Genomic DNA, 27,013 nt, shown 5'->3' on the forward strand with positions numbered 1-27,013 from the left:
GAGGATTTTTTATTAGTCTGTTCTTCCCTTGAAGCAGGTGAACTCCCATTAATGTTGAGAGAGTTAATGGCATATAATCTATGCAACGAAGGGGAAGGTGGGGAAAAGACCCTGTTGTCTGCATGTGCGCGCACACACCCACACAGACCCCTCACAAAAAACTAGCAAAAAGAAAAGGAGTACTTGTGGCACTTTAGAGACTAACCAATTTATTTGAGCATGAGCTTTCGTGAGCTACAGCTCACTTCATCGTCTTAAGGTGCCACAAGTACTCCTTTTCTTTTTGCGAATACAGACTAACACGGCTGTTACTCTGAAACCTGACAAAAAACTAAGATTACATCCTGCAAATGGATCTGCCTGGGTGAATGCTTGCACCCACACAGAGCCCCACTGCAGTGGTGTACATGGGTGGCTCTAGCCCCTACTTTGTAAGTATGGACTACCTCATCTCCATAAAGATACAAACCTCTTTCTAATTCTAGCATTAAACAGGGGTGCCTCAAAGCGTGGATTGGTGCCAACCAGAAGCAGGACATCTGCCTCCTCCACTCCAGCAATCTTGGTATTAAGCAAGTAGTTAGAGCGTAGGTCTGTGCTATAATATAAGAACACAAAGAAATTATCTTTACGTCAGAAAAACAGGAGGAGTGGGGACAAGGAGTTGTAAAGTCAGTAGCAGGGATGACAGTGGAGTGAAGTAAACTTAGATCTACAAATTATTTTTTCAGACAGGAAAAAGAACGAAGAGAATGCTCGATGCCAATGATACCACACCAAATCCAAAACAAAAGCACACCCACTTACAGATGGGTAGCAGTAAATTACTACAATGTAGACATTTTCTGCTGTCTACCAATATAAGATGCTGTCAGCCTTCGTAGACTGGAAAATGCAACTTCATTGCTAGATTTATGTCGATATCAACACAGAGTATTATGGCTGCCCTACAGGTATAGTTCTCACAATAGCACACAAAAGTAAAGCTGGCTAAAGAGATCAGTTTATAGCACAGTAATCTAATGGGACAGCAAAAAGCTATTGTACTCTACTACCGAACTGCGGTTGTCCCATATTTATCAGATTTGCACCTCTATTACTGTAGAACCTACCAGTCCATCCACTCTAACATGCAGACTCGGAACAGTAATATTCTAGATGTGGTCTACTATTTTATTTCATGTCTCTACCCCTGGCAGATTTCAGAATTTTATCATGAAATGATTCATAGTTTATCAATATGCCATTAGCTACTGGACAATTCATATGCAAGATCTCTAAGAATGTATTAATACTCTCTAATTGGAAAACTTAATTAAGAAAAGTATAAACTTTGGCTGTGTTATCTCACCCAGCTCCAGCATTAGGGAAGACCTCTTCAGTGCACAGAGTGTCAGAGTTTACTCTATTCAGTAAGTCTTTTAGAGCTACCAGTGCTTCTGCATCCACCAGTCCTCCTGCAATTGCAGCCACATTCTTACCTTGGACATCCTGCAGCTGTACAAAGAGGAACAAGATCTGTCTGACATATCTGTAAGTAACAACTGAACACACACGCTCTCGCTCTCACCCACACACACTCAAAATAATAAGCTATGAAGCAGAGACAGCATCTGAGAAAGTACAGATAGCATCACAGTTCTCCTGTAAAAATGCTATGACGTAAGTCAGAATTTTGACCTGTCTTTTCATTTTTTAAAAAGTGAAATAAACTGCAACTTAGTAGTAGACAAATCCTCTATCACTACCACCACGCAAAGTACTCAAAAACGAGAACAGATAAACAAAGGTGTAAGAATAGATACAATTATTAAAGAGCAATGAAACATTCATGCAGTACAACATCTTAACAGAAGAATTAGTGGCACAGAGAAAGTTTTAAACCAGACCTACCCAATTCACAATGTAACTGTTTTGGGAGGTTGGGGATGGGGGAAGATAGCACAGTTTAATTCCATGAAAAAAATCTTCAGATATGCACTATCTCGGTAAATAGATTTGGGAATAGTCACTTCCTCCTAAATTTCTATAGGAGTAGTACAATATTTTATTTAAATTAAAACGGAGTTAGCATAATTGGGAGGAGAAAAATTAGCCTCGTATAATCATTAGTGTACAATCTAATCTAGTACCTTCGCTAAAAATAATCCAAAAGATTTTAGACAGTATCTAATGAAAAAATCTTTTTATAAAGTTATTCCAGAACAGAGGACCAAAAGTTCTCCAAAAAAAAGTACCACACCTGAACTCAGTAATTTTTTCTGAGTTTCTTCATTACCTATGAATTTTGTTAAGTGGAAACAAATTGTCTTTTAAGTAGGTATAATTCTCCAACATTATTCTTACAAAGTAAGACATTAACAGTAGATGGGTGTCTCCAGTCTTCATTATTTGATTTCCTAGACTTCAGATCAACTGGTACAGTAATTTGCCCAGCTGCACAGAAGTATTATAATACCCTAAAAAAGAGAGAGACATGCAAATATTTCTTACCACTCCAGCAACACGAGTCAGGGCATCTTCCCAGGAGGTGTAAACAAACAGCCCTTCTTCATTTTTGACCATTGGTTCAATAAGCCGCTGGCGTTTCAAACCATCGTACGCAAACCTGTATGAAGAAAGCCACATGAGCACTATTAAAAACACTAAGAAGAAGATGTGCTTTTATAGTACAGGCAATATAATTAATTGTGACGCAGAGGTCTACAGAGTGAGTGAAATGTGACCAAAACCACAGCAGCCTTTGGTTCGGATATCACAAACAGTTGGAATGAATAACCTATCATGAAGACAGACTAATAAATTACCCAAAAGTCGAACCTTTTTAATGGAAATAAAATGAAGGTGTTCAACCCTTTCAACATATAAAAACAAATTTGTGAGCCACAAAAACTTTAAACGTTACTACAGTCAAGGACTACAAAATATAAAATTCTAGTACATGAGTTGGTTAATATATATATTTACAGCATCATATAAAAAATTCTTAGTTTGCCAACAATGCCTTTAAAATATCAAGTGTAGAACTCAGAGGTCAGTGCTATAGACAGTATTTCTGGTACACTGTGAAAATGCCCCTTTAAAAACAATACATATATACTTGTACCTTGTTTTGTCAGAGATCCATTCCTCATTGATGTCTTCATGCAATCTTGGCAAAATCCTCATCACTTCTCCAGTCCTTGTGCTCACCACAATGTTACTTCCAACAGCATCAAGAACATCAATGGACTCAGTCTTTCTGTGGGGAGGAAAAGGCACAGAAACCTACAACTCATGCATTGTTAGGTGATTGTTCAAAAAGCAATAGAAGTCTATAGTCAAAGGTCACAAATGTTGTATGTAGGTTTTCAGCATTATCAGATATATCTAACATTAAAGATTTGTTTCCTAAGCTATATTGTAAATCAGACTTTCACCAGTCACTGGACTGTAGAATTTGATCTTTCATTTAAGCACCGTAGATTCAACCGCTGGCACAATTTAGGGAGAGCTGGAAGTCTGAGACTATTTTGATCCTCCTGCCTCCCAAACTGCTAGAGATATAAACATATGTAATTTAGAATGACCAACATCTATAGGATGAATGTACTCCTCAATTTAATTGACTTGGCATCAGTCAAAGTAACTAACTCAATCTAAATCAGAGACAAACACAAAACCAAAAAAATTAAGTCTGTTACAGCACTTTCAATTTCTCTTACAATAGTAGTATGAATATTTATAGTGAGTAAATATTAAAGAGCATAAGAAAGATAAACAGACATTAACTTGCATTCAATGTACCACTTAAAATACATACCGTGTCTCCCAGGGACGGGCAGTAAAGGCATATGGCTTGGAGGTAAGGGCTCCTACTGGGCAGATGTCAATAACATTGCCTGATAACTCAGACATAAACATTTTTTCAACGTAAGTGCCAACTTGCATCTCATTTCCTCTGCCTGTTGTTCCCAAGTCATCTACCCCTGCAATCTCACTAGCAAACCTGTTGGATGCAAATAAAGTGTAAAAAACAAAATATGTGTATCAATATTACATGTTTTTAATTCTTAATCTTTTTATCTTTCAGTATCAGTCTCTGGAAGAGAAGACATACCTACAGAAAAAAAAAGGAGAGGCATCTAAATAGATTAGAAAGTCCCTATGTATATAATACAATGATTCTATGGTACTAATAGTTGGAAATAGTAAAAAGCAATTATACTGTGTGTGTATAAACACAAAGACATATCCAGCAACAGTTCACATATAGGAATACTAGCTTGCTGAATTTCATTGGGGTGGGAGGAGAAAGGTGATTCAAGGAACTGGCAACTGGTTTAATGGAGTTTGATTATCAGTTTGAATAGAACCCAGCTAAGCAGTAACCAGAATTTCTCACACAAGATAGGCAGAGAAAACTGTGTCTGATCCATACCTGGATAAAGTTCAGGTTCACATTAAATGATGCTGAAATCTAAAAAGCTATCCTCCTGAGATTTTAGCCTCAGACAGCTGTCACCTTGAGGTCACAATCTTGGGACAACAGCTGTTTCAGACTACAGTTTCATACAAACCAGACCTGAAGAAAAGGTCCCTTCATATTTTGGGACCTGCTCTGGAATATAAACCACAGGGCTGGCTCTGAATTTGGAGTTTCATTCAATTTTCTTGCTTTGGTCATCTCTAGTTGTTACTGTCTGACAGTTATTTGGTGGTTTGTGAGAAATCAGTTGGTTGTCTCCATCAGACACCAACATGTCTCCTTGCACCTTGGTTGCAATCACGTAAGAGACCAAGGATTGAATGCCATTGGTTTAGCATTTTTCATGATGCATTAGCAACAATGAATATTTTAAAGATAGTATTCTCTCCAATGGAAAAATATAACGGGGGAGAATCTAAGCAGAAAGATATTACCTGATACACCGAGTGCACTGTATACACCGAGTCATAATTGTTTTGACTAGTGGGCCAATGTTCTTGTCTTCAACTGCACGTTTTCCCTCTAAAAATCTACTCCTATCATTGCCAAACATCATTGATTGGTCCTAGAATAGGTAACAAAAAATAGTTGAACCCATGTTACTGAGAAATGTAGTTTCACCTAAGACAATTAAAGAGATAAATGTTAGTAAATAAGAAGTGTAAAATACTTGAACTGGACTTTGTACCTGGAGGTCACACTCTCCTCCCTGATCACAGATTGGACAGTCCAATGGGTGGTTTGCCAGCAAGAACTCCATTACACCCTCTCTGTTGGTGTCAGTAGTTACAGAGTTAGTGTCACAGTTATACATTTTTACCCTGCAGTCTAGACTATTAATGGCAGACAAAGCCTTCAGAGCATTAAAAACAGATACTTGTGTCATTATCACTAAAATGCCAATTTGTGTTTAAAAAACAACAGACTGGGCTAACTGAATGACCTGGGTAACAGTAATGAGAAATGGGCCTTCATCTCCAGGTTACCGTTTTGTGTTTGCCACAGTTTGGAGGTGATTAAAAGTTGTTACACTCAAATGGTTATGTAGTAGCCTAGCCACATCACAACACCAGGATCATCACTACCACCCTTGTTAGCATTCTCAGCCAAGAGACTGGGAAGAATTGCATGGACATGGATTTATTTTAAAATTTTAACTAGAAAGTAAACTCTCTCTACAGACAGCTTTATAGTACATTGCAAATAAAGTTAAAAGCAGTACTTTAAGTGTCTTTATTTAAAAAAAAAATCAAAGCTGATTACTGCATATTTGTTAAATTAGGCAATAGACTACACAGCCTTCTCTTCCAATAATAAAATAAGCAGGTACATGAAGTCAGATGCAGATACCTTGCTTTCCTGGACTTCTCAGAATTTGTCAGTATGTTCCAACCCTTCATTACTGGCATTGCACAAGCAGCTACTGGCTGCAATCATAATAGGAAAATGCATCAAGAGATCTCCTCTTACAGCAAAGAGTGAATTATTCATACATATACTGGTTATTAATCCAACATCTTGTAGAAAATACAGGATACAAACGTATTTGCCACAAAACATAGAAAATCTACTCAATGTAAAAACATAATTGACTTTGGTTTTGAAGTCTTCTCTCACATTCTTTTTGAGAATCTGAGACTTAAGCGGTTAATTTTGCCATGATCATTAGGAGTTTTGATTTCATTTGTGGTTTTAGCCTATTTTGTTCATTTTAAAAAGAAAAAAAAAAAAGTTACACTGCACCAAAAGGAGAGAATGCAACTCTGAAAAAGTTTGTGCTGTTGACACAGGGCTCACCACTGAATCCTGCACCACTGAAGTCAATGGGAGTTTGGTACACAGACTTCAATGAACACATAATGCAGTAACACAGAGGGCTAGTAAAAAAACTGCCATTTCAGTCAGGGACTAAGTTGTAGGCCCCAATCATTCAGTTAGATCCATGCAAGATCCAGGGCAAGTTCAGGGCCCTAGTTTGTATATCAAATGGCCACCTGCAGTTATAGTGTGAGTTTTGAAAGATTATAACAAAGTATAAACATGTATTTCTGAAAGATATACAATAAAGTAGTAGTTTCCAACCTGTGGTCTGCAGACCGCCAGGTGGTGCAGACTATGTCTAAGGCAAGGGTGGCCAACCTTAGCCTGAGAAGGAGCCAGAATTTACCAATGAACATTGCCAAAGAGCCACAGTAATAAGTCAGCAGCCACACCTCCCATCCACCGGCAGCCCCGACAATCAGCACCTCCCTCTCCCTCCCACCTGCCGCAATCAGCTGTTTTGCAGTGCGCAGGAGGCTCTAGTGGGGATGGGGGAGGAGTGAGAGCATGGCAGGCTCGGGGGAAGAGGCAGAGTGGTGGCAGGACCTGGGGCAGAGCAGAAGGTTGAGCAATGAGCACCCCCAGGCACACTGGAAAGTTAGCATCTGTAGCTCCGGCCTCGGAGTCAGCGGCTAGGCAAGGAGCCGCATATTAATCTCTGAAGGGCCGCATGTCGCTCCAGAGCCACAGGTCGGCCAACCCTGGTCTAAGGGGTCTGCGAAAAGTGACTATGAGCTGGTCTATGTTACCGCTTAAGTCGATTTAAGGTATGTTGCTCATGGGTGTGAAAAAGACACCTCCCTGAGCAACATAAGTTACATCAACCTAAGCAATATCCACACCGGTGCTATGTCGATGGTAGATGCTCTCCTGTCGGCATAGCATGTCTTCACCAGATGTGCTACCGCGGTGCAGCTGTATCTGAGCAGCTGCACTGATGCAGCCTGGTAGTGTAGACTTGCCCTATGAAAATAAAGTGTCAGATGCCAGAAAAGGCACTCTGTTTCTCTAATCAGTCAAAAGAATGCAAATACCCCCACCGACAGGTCAAAACCAGAAGTGGTGTTTTTACCACAGAATCCCACAGTTTAGTGCCCTTTCAAATGCAGGGTGGCGCGGGGGGAGGTCGGGGGGAGGACTTGTGAGGTTACAGCCACTCAAAAATTTACTTCAGCCCCCCCCCCACCACCCTCTCCACGTAGCAGCTGCCACTGTCTGGCCGCCCTGCTCTGAAGGCAGAGTGCCTGCCCAGGGTGCCCAAGAGCAGCCCCCAGTCCATGTCCCTGCCCACTGGGATGCACCGCTCAGCACAGGTGGAGGGCCCAGGAATCCGCACAGCAGCCTGGACTGACCCACTCCAGCAAAGGTTGCTGGGCCCCACTCCCTGCAGTCACTGCTCCCAAGGGCTCTGCCAGTCCTGGAGCTGGGTCCCCCCCAACCCAGGTGGCTGTGAGCACTGCCCAGCTCTGGCCTCCGATGGGGCCGGGAGGGGAAGGAGAAGAAGGCATGGAGAGGAGCAGGGCCTGGTAGTAAGGAGGGGCTAAGGCCCATGTCAGTTCCCCCACCAGGAAGAGGCTGGTATTGCCCCTGGTCAAATGGCGTGCTGAGTATGTACAACATTTGTAGCTGAATTCCATTCAGATAGTTTTCACTTTAAGACTTCTATGACAGGGGTCCACAGACCACGTGTTGAATTTCTAAAGGGGTCTGCACCTCCATTTGAAGTTTTTTAAGTGGTCCACAAATGAAAAAAAGGTTGAAAACCACTGCAATAAAGCATTGCCATTCTTTTACAAATGGACATAACATTTTGGGGTGTAGATAAATGCAGAAAAATAATCTTCTTGCAACATCCACATTATAACTACAAGTTGTTTCGCAATTACTTACTCTTCAAGTTTTCAGTAGAGTCCTGCAAACACTTAGAAAATAATACAATTTCAGTACAGAAGAGTTACATACCTTGGGTGCTTTCTCTATCTCCACAAGGCACATCCTACAGTTTCCCGCAACAGACAATCGATCATGGTAACAAAAGCGAGGTATCTGCATTCCAACCTTTTCACAGGCCTAGAAAAGGAAGAAATAAAGAAAATTAAGTTACAGAATTAGCTCTTATGACCTTGGTTCAACTGAAATGCAACTGAATTTTCAATTCTAAAATTTCTCATCAAAGAATTAAAAATTGTTTTGATTTTCACAGAGTGTGTGCTCACTGTATATCTCTTCGGCTTATGCAGGGTTAGTTCCAGAAGTTTGCCCAAAGGGGAGAGTAGCAAGTCAATAATGATAAATAAGGAGTTGGGGAGTGACAGAAAAATTGGACCCAAGGAGAAAGAATTCTTCTCCTCTTTTCATTAGATAGTGTATTAAGAACTGCAGTAATAAAAAGAATATTTGTATTTTGTTGCTCTGCAGTAACAAACTCACAAGAAAGTATGCACTATATCAAGAAAGGTACACAGGGGAGGAAAGCTCCAATAAGACTTACAGGAAGAAGGAAAGTAAGAATGAATTTGGAAAGTGGTAGAAGATATGAAGTAAAAAAAAAAAAAAAAAAAAAAAGACAGGCATAAGAAACCCCAAAACAGTAAAATATGACATGGATGTCCACTAAAATCTCACTGAGTGCCATGAAGATTATAGTGGTTCAAAGTGCCACTTCACACATTCACAGAAGAAGCCCAAACCCTGAGAAAATTTAGTAAGGCTTTTGACACAGTCCCAAATGACATTCTCATAAGGAAACTAGGAAAATGTGAATTACATGAAATTACTACAAGGTGGGTACAACTGTTTGAAAAACTATTCAAAGAGTAATTATCAATGGTTCACTATCAAACTGGGAGGACATATCTAGTGGGATTTCACAGGAATCTGCCCTGGGTCCAGAACTAGTCAACATTTTCATTAATGACCTGGATAATGGAGTAGAGAGTATGCTTATAAAACTTGCAGATGACACCAAGCAACTTTGGAGGACATTAGAATTCAAAACAACCTTGACAAATTGGAGAATCGGTCTGAAATCAACAAGATTAAATTAGATAAAGAGAGCGCAAAGTACTACACCTTTCAGGAAGGAAAAATCAAATGCACAGATAGGGACTAACTGGCTGGGCAGAAGTACAGCAGAAAAGGATCTGGGAGTTGTGACGTTTTGGAGATTACGCAGATCAGTAAGGAGTTCTGTAACTGCCTGCCCTGTAACGCTGGTATGCCTTAATGCTGGGCTCAGATTCCTGACACCGGGACTCTGCCCACAAGCACAAGGTCTCACCCTGGCTTCCACCAGCCTACTTATTCCTTTCTTGGTGACACCAACAGCCTTTCCAGTCCAGAGTCTCCCGAAATCCATCCTCCCCAAGTTCTTAACAACTAGACACTCAGACAGTTCCCCATTGGTTCATCATCCCAGAACCAGCTCCCACTATTATACCAGCTCACTGTGGGATACACACTCATAAGGTTTGTACCAGAGATTTGCTAGGATTAAAAATAAACAAAGTTTATTTAATCGAAAAACGACATATTCAAAGATGAAATAGTAAAGGAAAGCAAACATACAAGTTACACAGAAAAACAAACAAACAAAGATGCAACCTCAGGTTTTACATTTCTATATTGTATTAGAAAAAGGATTTTATCTAAGTTACCTATTGCCTTTGAACAGTTTCCCCAGCATAACCCCAAGCCCAGTGGTTCCAGTCACGCCCCCCTTACCATTAACAGAATCTATCTGTGCCACCCTCCCACCCCATTACTGCACAGCCAAGGCTTCCTCAGCACTGAAGCTTGGGCTGAAGGCGGAGCTGGGGAAGGGAGAAAAGCTGGGGCTAGAGGCAGAGCTGGGCCTGGGGGCATGATGCTCCCTCTCCTCCTCCTCCCCCATGAAAAATCCTGTATTTAACTGGATCCTGGATTTACACTAAATAAATAACACTGCCACTAGATGCTGCAGAGGTATTCAAAATGAAGATAGATGTCACTTTATTAATTATAATTATTATTAAATTAGTAATTCATTAATATGAACTTTTGGTTCACTATCAACTTCTACAAAAAAAGAGTCTCATGTCAGTAGAGCAGAGAGGTAAAGCTGATTAAGCAACAATGGAGCCTAAGAGAAATACTGCATTGGGCTACTAGCTGGGAATTGTAAAGCCACAACCATCTGAATGTAACTTGAATCCAAGACACAATTCTGCCCTCTGAAATGAACCCTGGCTGCATACTTTATGTGCCATTTCTCCGTATCTGGTCCCTTCTCATTGCTCCTAAAAAGTTAGTTTAGAAAAAATTAGTGGCCCAGTTGCAATGCTAAGCATAGCTTTGAAAAGTTTGAATCCCATTTTGACTTCAGACTCTTTTTCCCCCTCAGGCCAGGAAGAGTGAAACTACAGCAAAGGCATACATGGAGTTCTGAGCTACAAGAACTGGGGCAGGAAGGGAAGCTATATCTTGCATATCATTTAATTAAGTATAGCACAGAGTAGAGGGCTCTCAAAGAGTCCAGCTCAGCCCACTATAAGAAGAGCAGTAGCCATATAAAGCGTGGAAAGACAGTGGGTGTGACCCATGTAGTTCTGACAAGGACACAAGAGAGCCACCGTAACTGTTCTACCTGCACCATCTAGAACAGCGGTGTCCAATAGAAATTTGATGCTAGCCACACTTGTGGTTTTGAATTTTTCTTATTAGCCACATTCTAAAAAAGCCACATTATAAAAAAAGCTACAATTCAATAGCCTATTAGCCACGTGTGGCTAGTGGCGAACGTATTGGACACCGCTGATCTAGAATTTAGTTAAAGCTTGTCTGAATCCATTTACAGCACTATAGTAGTTATCAATTTGAATTCCTCCTGACACACCTTTCTTTAAGCTAATCAGGTCAGATTTTGCTTTCTCAAATGTAAAGCTTCTACAAGGGATCATCCCATATTAAGTTCTCTGGTGGGCAGCAAAACCACCTACACAGAACTGCCATGAGACACGCAAAGTGTTCAGTTACATGAAGTGTAACACAATGACAATATACTGTTACAAATTGGAGGGGTTGGGGGGCAGCAGGTAGTCAGACGCTAGTCTAGAATTTTTTCTACCTGAAGCACTGTAGTTCCTGGTTCTACCAAGACAGGCTGCCCATCAACGAACACCTCTATCAGGTTGCTGGCTGCTGTAGTGGTTGTACGCACTAAAAGATAAAAGAAAAAAAAACCTGAGAATTTAAGTTACTGCTAAATGGGATACGCAGTATTCTTGGTATCTTTATTCTAACTGGTTGACCAGAAAGGTTAACACCCAAACCTGTGCTCCAAAAGTATTTTATTAGTCAGTTGTCCACATACTGGAGGCTACTTTAATTAAGAAGTTGGCATGTAGATATCCTGGTGATGGGCACCATAAAAATCCATAGACAGGATTACTGCAGGCAAATTTCTTACATGATACTTACTAATGTTTTGACAGTTATGCCACCTATTATACCAGCTATTTCAAGAATAAACCAAACAAAAAAAATATAACCCTGATTTCCATTAGCTTATCTAAAATTCTTATTCCTCATTGCATCTCATCTAGCACAGTTGGCATTGCTATGTCTTCAACCATTATGCACTAGGATGCGATCAAAAGCTTATATTATTTCTTCAATTCTTCATTATTTCTTCAGCATGTCTATCAAAACTCTAGGCATATGATCATTATGTAAAAATACAATATTGCAATAATTAATGTAAGTTAACAATTTCAAAAACACCACCAAACAACAACAAAGTGGATATTGCCGAGGGCTGGTATCACTTGTGAAGCTCAGTGAGACATTAGTTCTAACATGAGAGAGGAAAAATACAGAGAATAGCTGATGGTCAATTTTTAAAAGCAAATTCATGATAATTCATGTGTTTTCTTCTGAACTATCTTTCACACAAATTCACTGATAATTGCAGATTTAAGGTATAACATAGCTTTATCCCCCACAAAATGGCTTTTTAAATGCATGCCACATAAAATATTAAAGTGTGCTCTCTTTTTGCTTTGACAATTGCAATGTTTTTCATATGGCAAATTATGGGGATTTTAAAAAAAATACGTCGAAGTGGCTAATATAACACACCTGTAAACATTCAGCCATTCAGACTGCTTAAGTGGTTTAGAGTTTCTATATCTCTCCTGGAAAGTCAATCTCTAGATACTCCAGTGCATTGTTAGTGGTGTGGGGGAATGAGGGAAATTTTAAAGGACATTAGTACCAATCACAGTCAAGACATTCTTCTTTCACATGATTCAGTGTAGCTTTAAATGGGAGGGAGCCGCAGACAGGGCGTTCTCCATGAAGGCCCCTTGGCTATGGAATTCACTTCCTATTGGGCTCTTACAAAGCCAGACTTGTTGTTACCTTCCAGCCATACCAAAAGTCCATTTTTTCTCCTCAATGCATTTGGAAAGCATGCAGGTTGAGGGGTACAAGGATTTTATTGTTATGTTTGTTGGCAAGTTAATGTTAATAATAAAGGGTAGTGTAGTATGAGCAACTTATTGAGGGATGTTTCACATTATTTAACATTGTTAACTTCAGGATATGTAAAAGCTTCCAAAGCCTAAGATGGGTGCTTAGTTATTTGTATTTATAAAAACAACTATAATAGCTAGTACAATCCAAACACCACCAGCAACAAGAGCACTATATAAAACCCAGAGAATGGTAGGAAATTTGTATAATAACCTCAATATACAATGCCTTCTTTACGTGCATTGTATCACTCTGTATAAGCAGGGAAAGGATTCTCATGCACTTGTCTATAAAATGCAGGCAGACTCACCACATCCTTTGGTGGACTGAGTGACACCAGCTAAGGCCCTGCGGACAGCAGGTAGTCGCAGCATGATGCTGAAAATTAATACAAGAGAAGTTAGTGGGTTAAATTTTAGCAATTAAGATCTATCCTGATATTTCTATGAAGGTGGATAAAAATACATAATTTAAATTAAATACAGGCTTATTTTTTAAAAACAAATCTATTTAAAATTAAATATGAAGTTAACATCTATGTTAGGCCTAAATTATATATTATATTATGTTGAAATAATTTAAATTAAATACAAAAAATATTAAGCAGTATCTTTGTGCCAAGTTTTAAAGACAGTCAACAACTCAACAGGTGGAAGTTAATGACTAAGCATCAGGAACCAGAGTTTGTTGAAGTGCTACCCCAGCTTTTGACAACAGTGCCACCTTCTGCAGGCACAGAAAGCACACATTTTTCATTTCAGTTTGTTCAACTAGCTCAGTTTAATGACTAGTACACTCAAAGTTAAGAAAGCACCTGCAGGTTGTAAGAGCAGGCAAGCTTGTTTTCCTTTTCCAATCTATGACTAAATACTAGATGTGAGAATGAGATCTACTAGTTCTAAAATCTTGAAGGACATGGTGGCCAGAAACAATCAGTTCAATTCACTAGCTACAGATAATACTTCCTTTGTTTAGTGAAGTTAGTATTAAATGCAAAACATGTTTTGATAAACTTTTTCTCTTAAACAATATTAAAATGTTTTTGTGCCCTGATTTTGAATTTCCATCCAAATAGAGCGTAAACACACAGAGCAAAAAACAAAAACAAAACAAAAAAAATTTAGTAAGAAGTTAAGCGATATAACTGCTTAAATATGTGTGTTTAGATATAGCGTATTCTGCTGGATATCAAAAAGAAGCAACAAATTTAGAGTAAAGGCTATATTTAGCTGAAAATCAGCATGTTTTAACAGTTACCAACCAATAAGAATCAACTTTTTTTTTAATAAAGGAAAGCAACTAAAAAATGCAAATACAAAGCATGATTAAAATCGATGGATTTAAATCAAAATCTGCTTACTGATTTAAATCATGATTAAAAAGGGTGATTTAAATCAGCTTTAATTTAAATCAATCTGCCATGATTTCTCCAGATCTTAAATTTTTAATTTGTATGCGAGACTGTTCCATACAAATTACAAAAACTTTTGTATTATATGTCCAAAGCAATGTGTAGATGACAGGACCAAGAATTCTTGAGTTCTAATCCTGGCTCTGACAATGATTACCTCCATAGCCTTGGGCAAATCACTCAAGCTCAAATTTTCAAGTGCCCATTAATTCTGAGTGCCTAACTCAACACAGCCTAAGGCTAGAGTTTCAGAGGTGCTGAGCATCCGCTTACGCCAACGAGAGTAAAATGTGAGTACTGCTCTTCTGAAAATTGTGCCCCAAAAACTGAGGCATTCAAAGTTAGTGGACATTTTTGAACATGTGAGCCCAAGAGATTTAATACAGGTCACACTGTGAATCAATAGCAAGGATGCATAAAAAGCCAATGTCTCTTGATTTTCAGTCTTGTGCCCCCACCAACTGGTCAATGCTGGCTTCATATTCCAAACTAACAGGGAAGCTATCAAAATAAGAGTGTTTCCATTAGCATGCATGTCACTTTACAGAAAAAAGGTAGGATGACAAAATCTCTTCCATAAACCGCTCACAGACTAAAACAGATTACTTTAACAAAGGAAGAAATGACAGAAGAATAAGAAAAAAAGAAAGGAAGCGGAAAGAAAAGACTGCTCTTGGAAAAGCACTATTTGTAATTAATTGTTTCTGATGTGTTGTTGTTTTTAAACTGAATGTTTGTTTCTCCTTAGCGTCAGTCTGAATTGGGCTACCGCAGCTTCCTAAATACATATAAACATCTCATTGTATCACCCAACTACAAAATAGTTGGTCTGTAGTTTGGAGTGACTCACTACCCTCATAACAACACTATCCTCCAAAGCCAAGGAGTTTGAAAGTTGAATGAAGTCCATTCTTTTACGAAGAATGAAAGGTAAGAGAATTAGGACTTGGCTACATGGAATCACAGTCTGTGGTACCATGTAGACAAGCCCTCAGAAGCTAAGCTATGAGACAAGATTCAAGTGATCATAGAAACTTGATAAAAAGAGTGAAGAGTATTTCAGAGTTAGAATGTAACCCATTTTATTTTTCCAAGGGTACAAAACACTGTTGCAGTACTAAAATGGACATTGTCCTCATGGCAGGTTCTATATTCAACTTCCTTTTTTCCCCTCACATATTTGCAAGTCCATGGTATTCTTTGTTTTCTTGCCCCACAACAAAACACTTCAAAGTTGTTTTCTAAGCCCTGGTCTATGCTATGAGGTTAGGTCAAATTTAGCCGTGTTAGGTCGATTTTATAAGCAATGCGTCTACACAACCCACCCTGTTCCATCGACCTAAAGGGCTCTTAAAATCGACTGCTGTACTCTTCCCTGGCGAGGGGAATAGTGCTAAAAATCAACCTTGCTGGGTCAAATTTGGGGTAGTGCGGACGCAATTCGAAGGTATTGGCCTCCGGGAGCTATTCCAGAGTGCTCCAATGTGACCGCTCTGGACAGCGCTTTCAACTCTGACGCACTAGCCAGGTACACAGGAAAAGCCCCAGGAAATTTTGAATTTCATTTCCTGTTTGGTCAGCATAGCAAGCTCAGCAGCACAGGTGACCATGCAGTCTCAGAATCTCAAACGAGCTCCAGCATGGACCGAACGGGAGACACTGGATCTGATAGCTGTATGGGGAAAAGAATCCATGCAGGACGAACTCCGATCAAAAAAGAAGAAATGCTAATATATATGTCAAAAATCGCACAGGGCATGGTGGAGAGAGGCTACAACAGGGACACACAGCAGTGCTGCATGGAAGTTAAGGAGCTGAAGCAAGCCTACCAAAAGACAAAGGAGGCAAACGGTCACTCTGGGTCAAAACACCATACATGCTGCTTCTATGATCAGCTGCATGGCATTCTACGGGGGGACCCTAACACTACCCCACCACTGTCCGTGGACACCTGCAAGGGGGGAGTCTCACGCGACAGGGAGGAGGATTTTGTGGATGAGGAAGAGGAAGAGGAGGAGAACGCGCAGAAGGCAAGCGGAGAATCCGTTCTCCCCAGCAGCCAGGACCTTTTCATCACCCTGCATCCAATACCCTCCCAGAGCGGGTTCCCGGACCCCGAAGCCAGAGAAGGCACCTCTGGTGAGTGCACATTTATAACTACACTACAGGGTTTAAAAGCAATTGTGTTTAATGTTTGATTTGTTCTGAAGAATTGTGATGAATTCGCAGCCAGTACAGCTACTGGAAAAGTCTGTTAAAGTGTCTGGGGATGGAGCAGGAATCCTCCAGGGACATCTCCATGAAGCTCTCCTGGAGGTATTCTGAAAGCCTTTGCAGAAGGTTTCTGGGGACGGCTGCCTTATTTCGTTCTCCACAAGGTAGGACACTTTACCACGCCAAGCCAGTAGCAAGTAGTCTGGAATCATAGCAGCACAAAGCATGGCAGCGAATGGTCCTGGGTCATTCAAGCAATGTTCGGATTTGCCTCAACCTCCCACCCCGCCATAAACGTCTCCCCCCTTACTCTCACAGATATTATGGAGCACACAGCAAGCAGCAATAACAATGGGAATGTTGGTTGCGCCGAGGTCTAACCTGTCAGCAAACAGTGCCAGCGAGCTTTTAAACATCCAAAGGCACATTCTACCACCATTCTGCACTTGCTCAGCCTATAGTTGAGCCACTCCTTACTACTGTCCAGGCTGCCTGTGTATGGCTTCATGAGCCATGGGAGCAAGGGGTAGCAAATGGGTCCCCAAAGATAACTATTGGCATTTCAATATCCCCAACAGTAATTATCTGGTCTAGAAAGTAAGTCCCTTCTTGCAGCTGCTCGAACAGCCTGGAGTTCCTAAAGATGCGAGCGTCATGCACCTTTCCCGGCCATCCCATGTTGATGTCGGTGAAATGGCCCATGATCCACCCACGCTTGCCACACCATTGAGAAGTATCCCTTTTGGTTTATGGACTTTTTGGCAAGGTGGTATGGTGCCAAGTTAGGGATATGCATTCTGTCTATAGCCTCATCGCAGTTAGGGAACCCCATCGCCGCAAAACCATCCACTTTGTCCTCCATGTTGCCCAGAGTCACTACCCTTCTTAATGGAAGTCTGTTGATTGCCCTGCAAACTTGGATCACAACAGATCCCACAGTAGATTTACCCACTCCAAATTGCTTCCCCATGGACCAGTAGCAGTCTGCATTGCAAGCTTCCACAGAGCAATCGCTACTTGCTTCTTCACTGTCAGAGCAGCTGCCACTGATCATCATCCCATAGCTGCACAACGATGCGGTCCCACCAGTCAGTGCTTGTTTCCCTGGTCCAAAAGAGGCACTCAGCCGTGTCAAAGTGATGTGTGACTGTCGCCAGCAACTGTGAATTGCTCCGCTCTATGGCTTCCAGCAGGGCTGCTTGCATGGCATCACATTGTTCTGTGCGGCGGCTCCTGTATCAGCTGTGTAAATACCGCAGGATAAGGCGCGAGGTGTTTGTAATGCTCACAACAACAGTGTACAGCTGAGTAGGGTCCATGCTTACCATGATATGGCATCTGCACGGATAACCCAAGTTTATGAAAAAGGCGCGAAAAAGGCTTGGTTTGTTTGCCGTTGATTTCAGGGAGGGAGGAAGGGAGGTAAGTGCATCATGGGAGGCTAACGCCTTGTTTCCATAACCACCCGTGCAAATGTTTTGGTCCCATAAGGCATTGCAAACCCAACACAAAATTTCACTCTGCTACATGCACTGTGGGATAGCTACCAACAGCGCATTGATGCAAGCCCTGCTAGTGAGGATGCACTCCGCCAACACAATGAGCAAAGTGGGGACACGGAAGATCGACTTGCTTAAATCGGAGGCTCAACATCAATTTACATAAAATTGACTTAACTTTGTAGGCCTGAGAATCTTTCATCCCTAATCCTCATATTCTTGTGCCACGAGGTTAAAGGAACACTATTAACTATAATCCTAAAATAACGTTCTTAATATTTCTCCTTGTGCTATTAACCATAACTACTGATTGTTAAAGCTTTGTTTAATAAATTGTAATTGTAAAACAAGATTTACTTTTCTTCATGTATGCTGTTTACTTTTGGCTTTTCACTCAGTTTGGTCATTGAGAACTCTTCCTTAAAATTAAATCAATTCTTTGTAATAAGACCTCAAAAAAAAAAGCATCTCTTGATCTTTCACAGTTGTAACCCTCGCCTTACCATACAAAACCTCCACCTCTGCTTTTGTTTACTGACAAGCCTTGCTGAATTATGTCCAGTATACACCCTGATCCTGCAAAAGCTCATCTATGTAACCTCAACAAGACTATTCATAAGTGTAGAGTTAAGAATGGGTGTGAATCTTTGCAGGATTGCAGCTTTAGACTGTAAGCTACCTGAGGCAGAACCCTGTCATTTGTGGGTTTTTAAAAGGGACACACACACTGTTACTGTCCAAAACTCTTGTCCTGTCAGTGCCACTTTCCCGGCCTTATGCCCTACTACATACAACAGCGCACAACACCCCAGTAAGGGCCCTGGGTGCGGCTGGGGGATAAACAATGACAACGAGGGACCTGGATCAGGCCTGGGAATGCACAAGTTCTAGGGGTCAGGAGGAGACCCGGGCTCTGCTCCCAGCCGGCCAGGGCCCCGCTGGAGACCCTGGCCTCATGTGTCACTCGAGCACCTCTCTGGGACCCCCTGTACTGTAACCCCCCGCAGGCTCTCAGAGCGGCCCCGGGTGGGGGGGTGTCCCACCGGCGCTGCCCCCCAATCTCTCCGGGCGCCCCCTGGGACCCCCCAGGCAGCAGGCGGGGAAGAGTCTAGGGCTGGCTTATTTAACGCCACGAACCCCAGTGCGAGGCCTAACGGGCCGGGTCACCTGCTCGGCGCCAGCACAGACAAGGGCAGGCCCCCAAGCCGCAGCCGCCACCGGGACCGAGGGAGCCGGAGCCCGTCAAGGGCATCCACGGGACAGGGGGGAATCATCCCCCGCCCCAGCCGCAGCCCCAGCCCCAGCCCCAGCCCCGAGCAGGGAACTTCGAACCCCGCGTCAGCACGGGGCCTGGCCCCGGGGCAGGAACACTCCTAACAAGCCGCCCGCGTTACCTCCTTGTACTGCGGGGACCAGCAGCAGCACCCGCTGCACCGCTTGGCTCTTCTGAACCAGAAAACGCTCCGCAGCTCTCTCACCTAGCTACTATGGCGGCCGCCTCGGCAACTTCCGTCGCCCCCCGGCGGCACCTTCGGCAATTTCCGTCACTAGCGGCCTCGGCAACTTCCGTCGCCCCCCCCAGCGGCACCTTCGGCAATTTCCGTCACTAGCGGCCTCGGCAACTTCCGTCGCCCCCCGGCGGCACCTTCGGCAATTTCCGTCACTAGCGGCCTCGGCAACTTCCGTCGCCCCCCGGCGGCACCTTCGGCAATTTCCGTCACTAGCGGCCTCGGCAACTTCCGTCACTCACGCCCTGGCGGTGGCGACTTTCGAAAATTAGCCGCCGTGGAACCTCCCGGAACATCCTCATTATTAGCCGTTCACTACATTTCCGTCCTTCTAGTTTCATTTCCAATCCGCCCGGCTCCCTGTACTAGGTGGTGTGTGTGGCGGGGGGGTTATTTCTAGGTGCTGCCCCGCGGAGGGATAATCTCACGCCAGCAACGGCGGTGTGGCGGAGGGATACAACGCACTCTATATAAATGCTGCGCGGTGGAGCGGCGCTCTCTTTCTGCGGCGGGTGCGAGTGGGGTGGTCTGTTTGTCTGTGTGCTGTACTGCCGCCATCATCATGGGCTTCGGGAACCTCAGATCCGCTGCCGGCCTCCGGCTCCTCAACGACTTCCTGGCCGACAAGAGCTACATCGAGGGGTGAGCGGCGGCGGCGGCTAGAGCCCCGTGCAGCGGCGCGCGCCCCTCGGCGGTGGGGGGCGCAGCGAGCCCGCGCGCTCGGCGGTTGCCGGGCGAACGAACGAACGGCCCCTCCCCCGCTAAACCCTGGGCACTGCTGCGACGCGGGGTGTCTCGAGCCGGCTTGCGTGTGGGGCGTTACTGGCCGCTGGCCCGCGCGGGCTGCCCCCGCTCCCGAACGGCCGTTGAGCCCGTTGCCCCGTCAGGGTGGAAGCCCGAGGGTAATAACCCCAGAGCCACCTGGCCGCCGTGCCGCTCCCCCGTCCCGGCCTGCGCCGCTGGTGGTTGCGGGATGGATGGGGGAACCTCTGCAGTGTGTGTAGTGTCCTTGTGATCCGGCTGCAGGGAAAGCTGGCCTTCGCTGTCCCATTAGCTCGGGTATTGTCTCCAGCGCCAATCCCAGCCACAAGCAAAAGTCCTTAACGCCGGTGTGGGGGTAACTCTCGCTGGCCCGGCCCCTTGGGTGTCCTGCACCAGGGCAGTGGTACTGTGGACATAGGCGTCTGAGGGCTGGGCAGTGTGGCCATTCTCATTTGAGCCCGGCTAACCTGTGAGCAGCCATGAGTGTCTTCTGCAGGGAAGACCTAGCCAAGTGACTTGTTAAGCTGCAAGTTATTTCTCTCACAACTTCTGTTATAACTGGTACATTACAAAAATCAATTCGTTTTCCTATTGGAATGTGTTCTTTTCCATAGGTATGTGCCCTCTCAGGCTGACATTGCCGTTTTTGAAGCACTGTCTACGCCGCCTCCTGCTGACTTGTTCCATGCTCTCCGCTGGTACAACCACATTAAGTCATATGAAAAGCAAAAGGCAAGGTATGCTGAACTTAATGCACCAGACATCAATTTATATTTATAGGAGAGTAGTTAAACATCATAAGCTTTGCAGTTTCCATTTGATTTTTTTTGAACAAAGTCTGTTGTGTTTCGTTGGGATTGTAGCCAGCAGTTTACCTAGCTTTTTGTCTTAAAGTTTGTTTGAGCCTCTTTGCTTTTGAAAAGTGTATGCTTGATAGCTCTGAACAAGGGAGTTCTTTATTTATCTATAGAACTAGTACAATGCAGGCAGGAGTGTAAACCTTCCACACTGTCTTGCTAATGCACCTCAGTTCTGATCTAAATGTCAAGAAGTTAATTCTGTCTTCATACCCACTCAGTTGTTGGGATGGCTGCTTAAACTTCAACAAGGCACCATTTGTGGTGATGCTTTTATGTAGACTGTGGTTCTCAACCCACCGGCTGCTTGTGGCCTCATCAGCACACAGTTGTGGCCCACATAAAAACAGTGAGAGCTGCAGATGCATCCCACAGCGATAAATAGGTTGAGAACCACCGGTGTAGCCCCTTAGCTCTAGGAGTTAGAATGACACTGACCTCATGTAGATTATCAGAATAGTAATTTAAAGTTGATACCACCTGGGCTAGATTTGAACCATACCCCAATACAAATTCCATACAATCAAGCCCCTGTAGATTTAAATTTGAAACTTGTATACGTACACAGCTTCTTTTTTTTGCCCAAAGTGTAGCTTGAGATAGGAATACTAATAAACAAAATGATCGACTATATATTGGGAGCCCTTTCATTCAAACAATCGTCCTGAAAGCTTAAACCAAATTAAATAGTGACCTGCAAAGAGACCTGAAAATAAGGGGGAAATGTGAAAGCAAATCTATTCTTTTCTCTTTTAGTGAATTTAGTGCTCATGAAAGTTGCCGCATTGACAGCCATGGAGACTGAAGTCCTCTAGAAAAGGTACAGCATAGGCAGTGTCAGTGTATGCACCTTCACACTGCCTCACCATTGTGCCTCTACCCTGTTCTGGGGGGAGCCTCCTGTAGACTTGAGTGGTTCAGTCTCCTGACCTTTGGCTTTTTTGATGCTACCACTGATTTATACCACTTGAGGTGGTTTCTCTACTTGGAACTAGACTGAAGTTGTAAACTTACTTCACAAAGCTCACGAAAAATTCTGATATGGTAACTACATCTAACTAGTGCCAGTCTAACCAAATTCAAAGCAGAAGTGAATATAGAAGAGTGTAATCACTAAGGCTAGTATTCTGTCACTGCAGTTCATAAGAAATAGCAGTCTAATAAAAATGCAAATAGTCACAAATAGAAATAAAAGCTTAAAATAACAGACCACACTCTTATAGCTTTGGTAGCCACCATTAGAAAAAAGACAGCACAAAGTAAGTCCTAGTTAAAAGTAAACAAAATGAGGTACTCTACCTTTGAGGAGGCGCTGGAAAACTGTAGGCTGAAGTATATATATTTTCAAGCAGTAGATGGAGCTATTTGATGTGTCTGGGATTCAGAAGTACAGTACTTAGTCCCAAACAGGTTCTGTTGGTTCTTCAGAAATAACATACAAACCTGCTTATGGTTATATGTTAGGTATTAGAAAAGCTAATTCTCAAACAGCTCCATAGCTTTTAGCACTCACTAAAACACCAAAATCACAGAATTAATTACTCTGTGACAAAGCTAGCTTTACTCATCACCATGCCTACTGAGCGGCTGTTAATCCTCCACCAAAAGCAAAGGTTTTCAAGGAAGCATTTGGGTGGAAAGTAGGGAACTTTACTTTGTTAATGAGACACAGTATATTGTTAATTATAACTTGTTTCAACAACCACTAATCTTTCTCTGAGGATATATTCTGTAACATCTCTGCACATTGAAAAGAAAAGCAAAACTTATCAAAGCACCCAAGGGCAACATTCCAGACAAGTGCTTCATTTTGGTTGGCTGCTGCTAAGTGGTATACTGTAGGAAATGCTGTTAGCAAGGACAAAAACAGTATGCCATTTAGCTGCCTATGCACATGGGATTCACTATAATAATTGTCAGTTTATCATGCTGTGCTGTGAGTGCGCTTTTGGGATTGTTCTGGTGTTTCACTTTTGAAACTCTAGTGTACTTCATTGCTACCACAAGTAATTGTTACTGTAGGTTCACTGATCTTAAAAATGTTAGTATCTGAAATTAGGAGTATATTCATTTTAAACTAATATTATTTTGCCATTTCTTTAGTTTGCCAGGAGTAAAGAAGGCTTTGGGGAAATATGGTCCTGCTGATGTTGAAGACTCCACAGGTGCAACCACAGACAGCAAAGATGATGATGACATTGATCTCTTTGGATCTGATGAGGAGGAGGTACTGAGAATTTCTTAAGAAATAGATTTGTGAATTTTTTGTTTTTTTTGTTTTTAAAAGATCATAATTTGATTGAAATACTCCAGAAATTTATTATCAGAGCCCTGAAATGCATCTGACTTTGCATGATAAACAGGAAAGAACCTGTGAGGAGATAAATAGCTAATGGGGTACTGACAAACATATTACTGTAATAGGTATGAACTCTACTGGAGCAGTAGTAAAAATTAAACTGAGGAAAAGCATTTTACTCATGGAAATTTGCATAGGAAATGAGGGAAAATCTCTTGTAAGCTGTTGACCTGATCTGTAAAGGACTCTGGTCTTCAGAGTGATTTTTTTTACATGGTTTAAACTTCTAAAGTGGAAAGCATTTTTCATATGTCCATTGGATCAACAGGAATGTCCATGGGCAAGACTAAATATAGAGTAAAATTTTCAGTAACCTAAATGACTTAGGCACTTAGAAATCTGTCTCAGATGCTCATGAAAATTTTACCCATAGTCTGCCAAGTGCTCAGTACCATCCATGTATTTAAGCTTTTTTTTCATTCCATTCTCATGCTAGGAATATTTTTGTTCTAAGGATGCAGAAACATTTTTAGGTGACAGAAGCAACGAAGGAATCTTACTACAAAATTCTAGTAAACTTTTAATGGGCTTATTAAAGCAACAACTTAAGATCACATTTAAGTTAAATTGTTTTCCTATTCTGTTGGAGTATTAGAAAAAATGCTTAAATGATAAGTACAGACCCCACTCTTGTGTATTGCAAGCTATGCTCAGCCTTTGTCACATAAAGATGGTAGGAGTTTTGTGAACTTCTAGCAAGTTTGCATGAAGTGCCTATTTTTAACTAACTGGTTACATGATGAATAAAACCAAATCACCATCTTTCGGCTGATCTTGTGATGATTTGTTTTTATCTGACTAAAAGCCAGTCTACTTTTATTAATAGTGGATAAAGAATGTCTGTCTTTGCCTTGTTGTGAATCTGTTTTTTCTCTTTCAGGAAAGTGAAGAATCAAAGAGACTGAGAGAAGAGCGTCTTGCTCAATATGAATCTAAGAAGTCCAAAAGTATGTCCGGTAGCTTTTTTTAATAGCCTGTTCTATGCACTTGAGTTGCAATATGCATGGGAGACAGGAAAATCCCTTCCTACCCTCCCAAATTATTAGCTGGAGTAAATATGATTTGCTTCGATCAAGTACATTTGAAATAGTACAGTTTCTCACTATGTTGTGATAGAGCACTTTTATCACAAGCAGGCTTTAGTCACTGCTTTGAGACTGCTATGTCAATAATGAGATGTGACTTGAGTTTGGGATTTGCTTCTAAAGATAGAAATGCAGAGGTTAGGTTCTCCATTAATGGCTGGATATGCATCTACTTTAGACACTATCAGGATAACATAATTGTAGGAAGGAAGATTAGAAATCAACCTTTTATTTTCATATTGCAATCTAATCATTTCAGTGTAGGATTCCACAGTTACTGGTCTGGAACTGTTCTGAAATGTAGCAGTTGCAGTATTCCATCTGTGGGAAATAAACCGTTACACTGTGTCATGCTCCTTTTCAGGTCAGCTGAAAAGGACTTTCTGTGTAACAGACAAGATGACAACTTTGATGCAAATTTGATGACAAATTTCTGAGTAAACTTGGCCTGATGGCACAATGACTTCCTATAACAGAAGTTGGAAGTACATGTGTCTTTTAACATTATGCTAATTTACTGGAAATTTTGTAAAAAAAAAAAAAAAAAAATATGACAACAAATCTTGATACAAGAGATTTTCTACGTAAGACTGGAAAGAGTAAAGCCTTCTGCATTGACGGATTCATACATTAAAGCATTATTGTTCATCTGTTTTGACTGTTCTTTTGCTGCTGCATTTTGTATAGGTTTGCAAACAGCTTTTATGAAATGCCTTATAGCCTGGGAAATGTCCAGGATATCTTAATTTTAATTTATTCTTGCTTCATAATGCCTTCTCTTTTTTCCCTCACCATCTTTTTGCTTTTTTTAGAACCAACTCTTATTGCCAAATCATCCATCTTACTGGATGTGAAACCCTGGGATGATGAGACGGACATGGCCAAATTGGAGGAGTGTGTCCGAAGCATTCAGGCAGATGGCTTAGTCTGGGGATCTTGTAAGTAGGAGATAAACAAGAATGTGAGAGCAAGGGGATGGTAGTACAGTTGTGTGTGTGTTTAAAAAAAACAAAAAAAACATGCTGCATTCAGAGAGATACTTCAAGGCATAACTTCATGGTATGTAGAAAAAATACAGATACTAATACATAGTATGTTATGGACCCATAGTAGCCTTTATATAGATCACTGGTGTCTTAAAAATAGACAACTAGATCACTGTCCAAAATGTAGATTAGTCTAGTTTGATTTGAGAACTTAATAAGTTGTGGATTGCAGTGCTACTATATATTGTCTGCCTTGGTAAATGTAATAGAGCAGGTTTCAGAGTAACAGCCGTGTTAGTCTGTATTCGCAAAAAGAAAAGGAGTACTTGTGGCACCTTAGAGACTAACCAATTTATTTGAGCATGAGCTTTCGTGAGCTACAGCTCACTTCATCGGATGCGTACCGTGGAAACTGTAGCAGACTTTATATACACACAGAGAATATGAAACAATACCTCCTCCCACCCCACTGTCCTGCTGGTAATAGCTTATCTAAAGTGATCATCAGGTTGGGCCATTTCCAGCACAAATCCAGGTTATTGCTGGAGACTTGAACTTTAATTTTAGAATAAAACTCTGGCCTTCCTTATAGAGACCTCAAAATTGTTCATGCTGAGTTGTGGGGAGGAGCTTCTCAGTGATGGAGAGGAGTGGGTATGTTTTCTAGTCAGCTTCCTGTTTTCCCCCAGTTCTGCCTCTATGTGGACTTCCTGAGGTTATCTGAAGGTCCTCTGTCAACAGCAAACAAATCTCCCTTGTGATTAAGCAAAAGTAACCTGCATTTGAGTCTGTGTATGTTTAATGGCCATGGGGTTGATTAGGTGATGTGTATATGGAGTATGCTGTTTGTTTCCAGGTGTTTTTATGCAATTCAGTATTTTGAACGGGTCTAATTGGCATTGTGTAATTAGTGCTTAAAGTGATGCTCTGCTGAATAGGGTGTTTGGTTAATTGACTCTCTTAATCACCACATATTTCTTTCTTTGACAGCCAAGCTGGTTCCAGTTGGCTATGGTATCAAGAAGCTTCAAATTCAATGTGTAGTTGAAGATGATAAAGTTGGTACAGATATGTTGGAAGAGAAAATAACAGCCTTTGAAGATTATGTACAATCAATGGATGTAGCTGCTTTCAACAAGATCTAAACCCTGCTACATTTGGAATAAAAGTACTTGAAATTTTATGATCGCTCTGTTGTAGCTTATTCCAAATCACTGAATAATCTAGCTCAATTACAGTTCAAAAAGCTTTTGTTCACCTGTTGAAGTGAACTGCACAGTAAAAATGAAAACTAAATTAAACTGAGATCCTCTACCCCAGGATGGATGGTAGTGGATATCTGTACAGAAATCTGGGTTGGTTCTTGGTACTTCTGTAAGGAGTAAATAATACTCACAGACCATTCTAATGCAGATACCAGTGAGGAAGGGTGGTTAAGGTCAGAAAATCTGATTTCTGTGCCTAGAACTTCTCCTGAAATCTTGTGCAAGTCACTTGTGCCCTGTACCTCAGTTTCCCCATCTGTGAAAT

General features: G+C 41.8%; 2 protein-coding genes, 1 long non-coding RNA gene and 2 other non-coding genes across 6 annotated transcripts in view; 4 read left to right on the top strand and 1 right to left on the bottom strand.

The window, feature by feature from the left end:
- NDUFS1 (NADH:ubiquinone oxidoreductase core subunit S1) overlaps positions 1–19,480 on the bottom strand; it is a 29,439-nt gene extending 9,959 nt beyond the window's left edge. The window contains exons 1-12 of one of the 2 annotated variants that reach the window (XM_048870448.2): positions 19,405–19,480; positions 13,113–13,180; positions 11,394–11,485; positions 8,252–8,359; positions 5,819–5,895; positions 5,157–5,238; positions 4,903–5,033; positions 3,803–3,988; positions 3,107–3,241; positions 2,494–2,608; positions 1,352–1,497; positions 470–598 (exon numbers count right to left, since the gene is read on the bottom strand). In XM_048870448.2, the coding sequence (XP_048726405.1) occupies positions 470–598; positions 1,352–1,497; positions 2,494–2,608; positions 3,107–3,241; positions 3,803–3,988; positions 4,903–5,033; positions 5,157–5,238; positions 5,819–5,895; positions 8,252–8,359; positions 11,394–11,485; positions 13,113–13,176 (1,265 nt within the window). In that variant the 5' untranslated portion in view covers positions 13,177–13,180; positions 19,405–19,480. Of the gene's footprint in view, positions 1–469; positions 599–1,351; positions 1,498–2,493; positions 2,609–3,106; positions 3,242–3,802; positions 3,989–4,902; positions 5,034–5,156; positions 5,239–5,818; positions 5,896–8,251; positions 8,360–11,393; positions 11,486–13,112; positions 13,181–19,320 lie in introns of both variants that reach the window. The other variant, XM_048870447.2, reaches the window with a different exon arrangement.
- Positions 1,445–5,689, top strand: LOC142068576 (uncharacterized). The gene is made up of 2 exons (XR_012664447.1): positions 1,445–1,533; positions 4,073–5,689. It is a non-coding gene; the product is annotated as an uncharacterized LOC142068576 (long non-coding RNA).
- Positions 19,481–19,918: 438 nt separating the features above from the next.
- Positions 19,919–26,666, top strand: EEF1B2 (eukaryotic translation elongation factor 1 beta 2). Its single transcript, XM_048870475.2, has 6 exons — positions 19,919–20,076; positions 20,811–20,933; positions 23,157–23,280; positions 24,293–24,359; positions 25,310–25,435; positions 26,474–26,666. Exons 1-6 carry the CDS (start codon positions 19,997–19,999, stop codon positions 26,626–26,628), a joined length of 675 nt encoding a protein of 224 aa, XP_048726432.1. The 5' UTR covers positions 19,919–19,996; the 3' UTR covers positions 26,629–26,666.
- Positions 24,141–24,221, top strand: LOC125645245 (small nucleolar RNA SNORD51). Its single transcript, XR_007359258.1, has one exon. It is a non-coding gene; the product is annotated as a small nucleolar RNA SNORD51 (small nucleolar RNA).
- On the top strand, positions 24,764–24,897 carry LOC125645246 (small nucleolar RNA SNORA41). Its single transcript, XR_007359259.1, has one exon. It is a non-coding gene; the product is annotated as a small nucleolar RNA SNORA41 (small nucleolar RNA).
- Positions 26,667–27,013: the final 347 nt, after the last annotated feature.

This window comes from Caretta caretta, chromosome 11 (assembly GCF_965140235.1).
Source record: "Caretta caretta isolate rCarCar2 chromosome 11, rCarCar1.hap1, whole genome shotgun sequence".
Lineage (NCBI taxonomy): Eukaryota > Metazoa > Chordata > Testudines > Cheloniidae > Caretta > Caretta caretta.

What these genes read in the sequence shown, in the direction of transcription:
- EEF1B2 (XM_048870475.2), top strand. Translation starts at nt 19,997, where the DNA reads ATGGGCTTCGGGAACCTCAGATCCGCTGCCGGCCTCCGGCTCCTCAAC. An exon ending in GACAAGAGCTACATCGAGGG is followed by an intron (nt 20,077 to 20,810) that starts GTGAGCGGCGGC and finishes TCTTTTCCATAG; the next exon opens with GTATGTGCCCTCTCAGGCTG. An exon ending in TTGGATCTGATGAGGAGGAG is followed by an intron (nt 23,281 to 24,292) that starts GTACTGAGAATT and finishes TTTCTCTTTCAG; the next exon opens with GAAAGTGAAGAATCAAAGAG.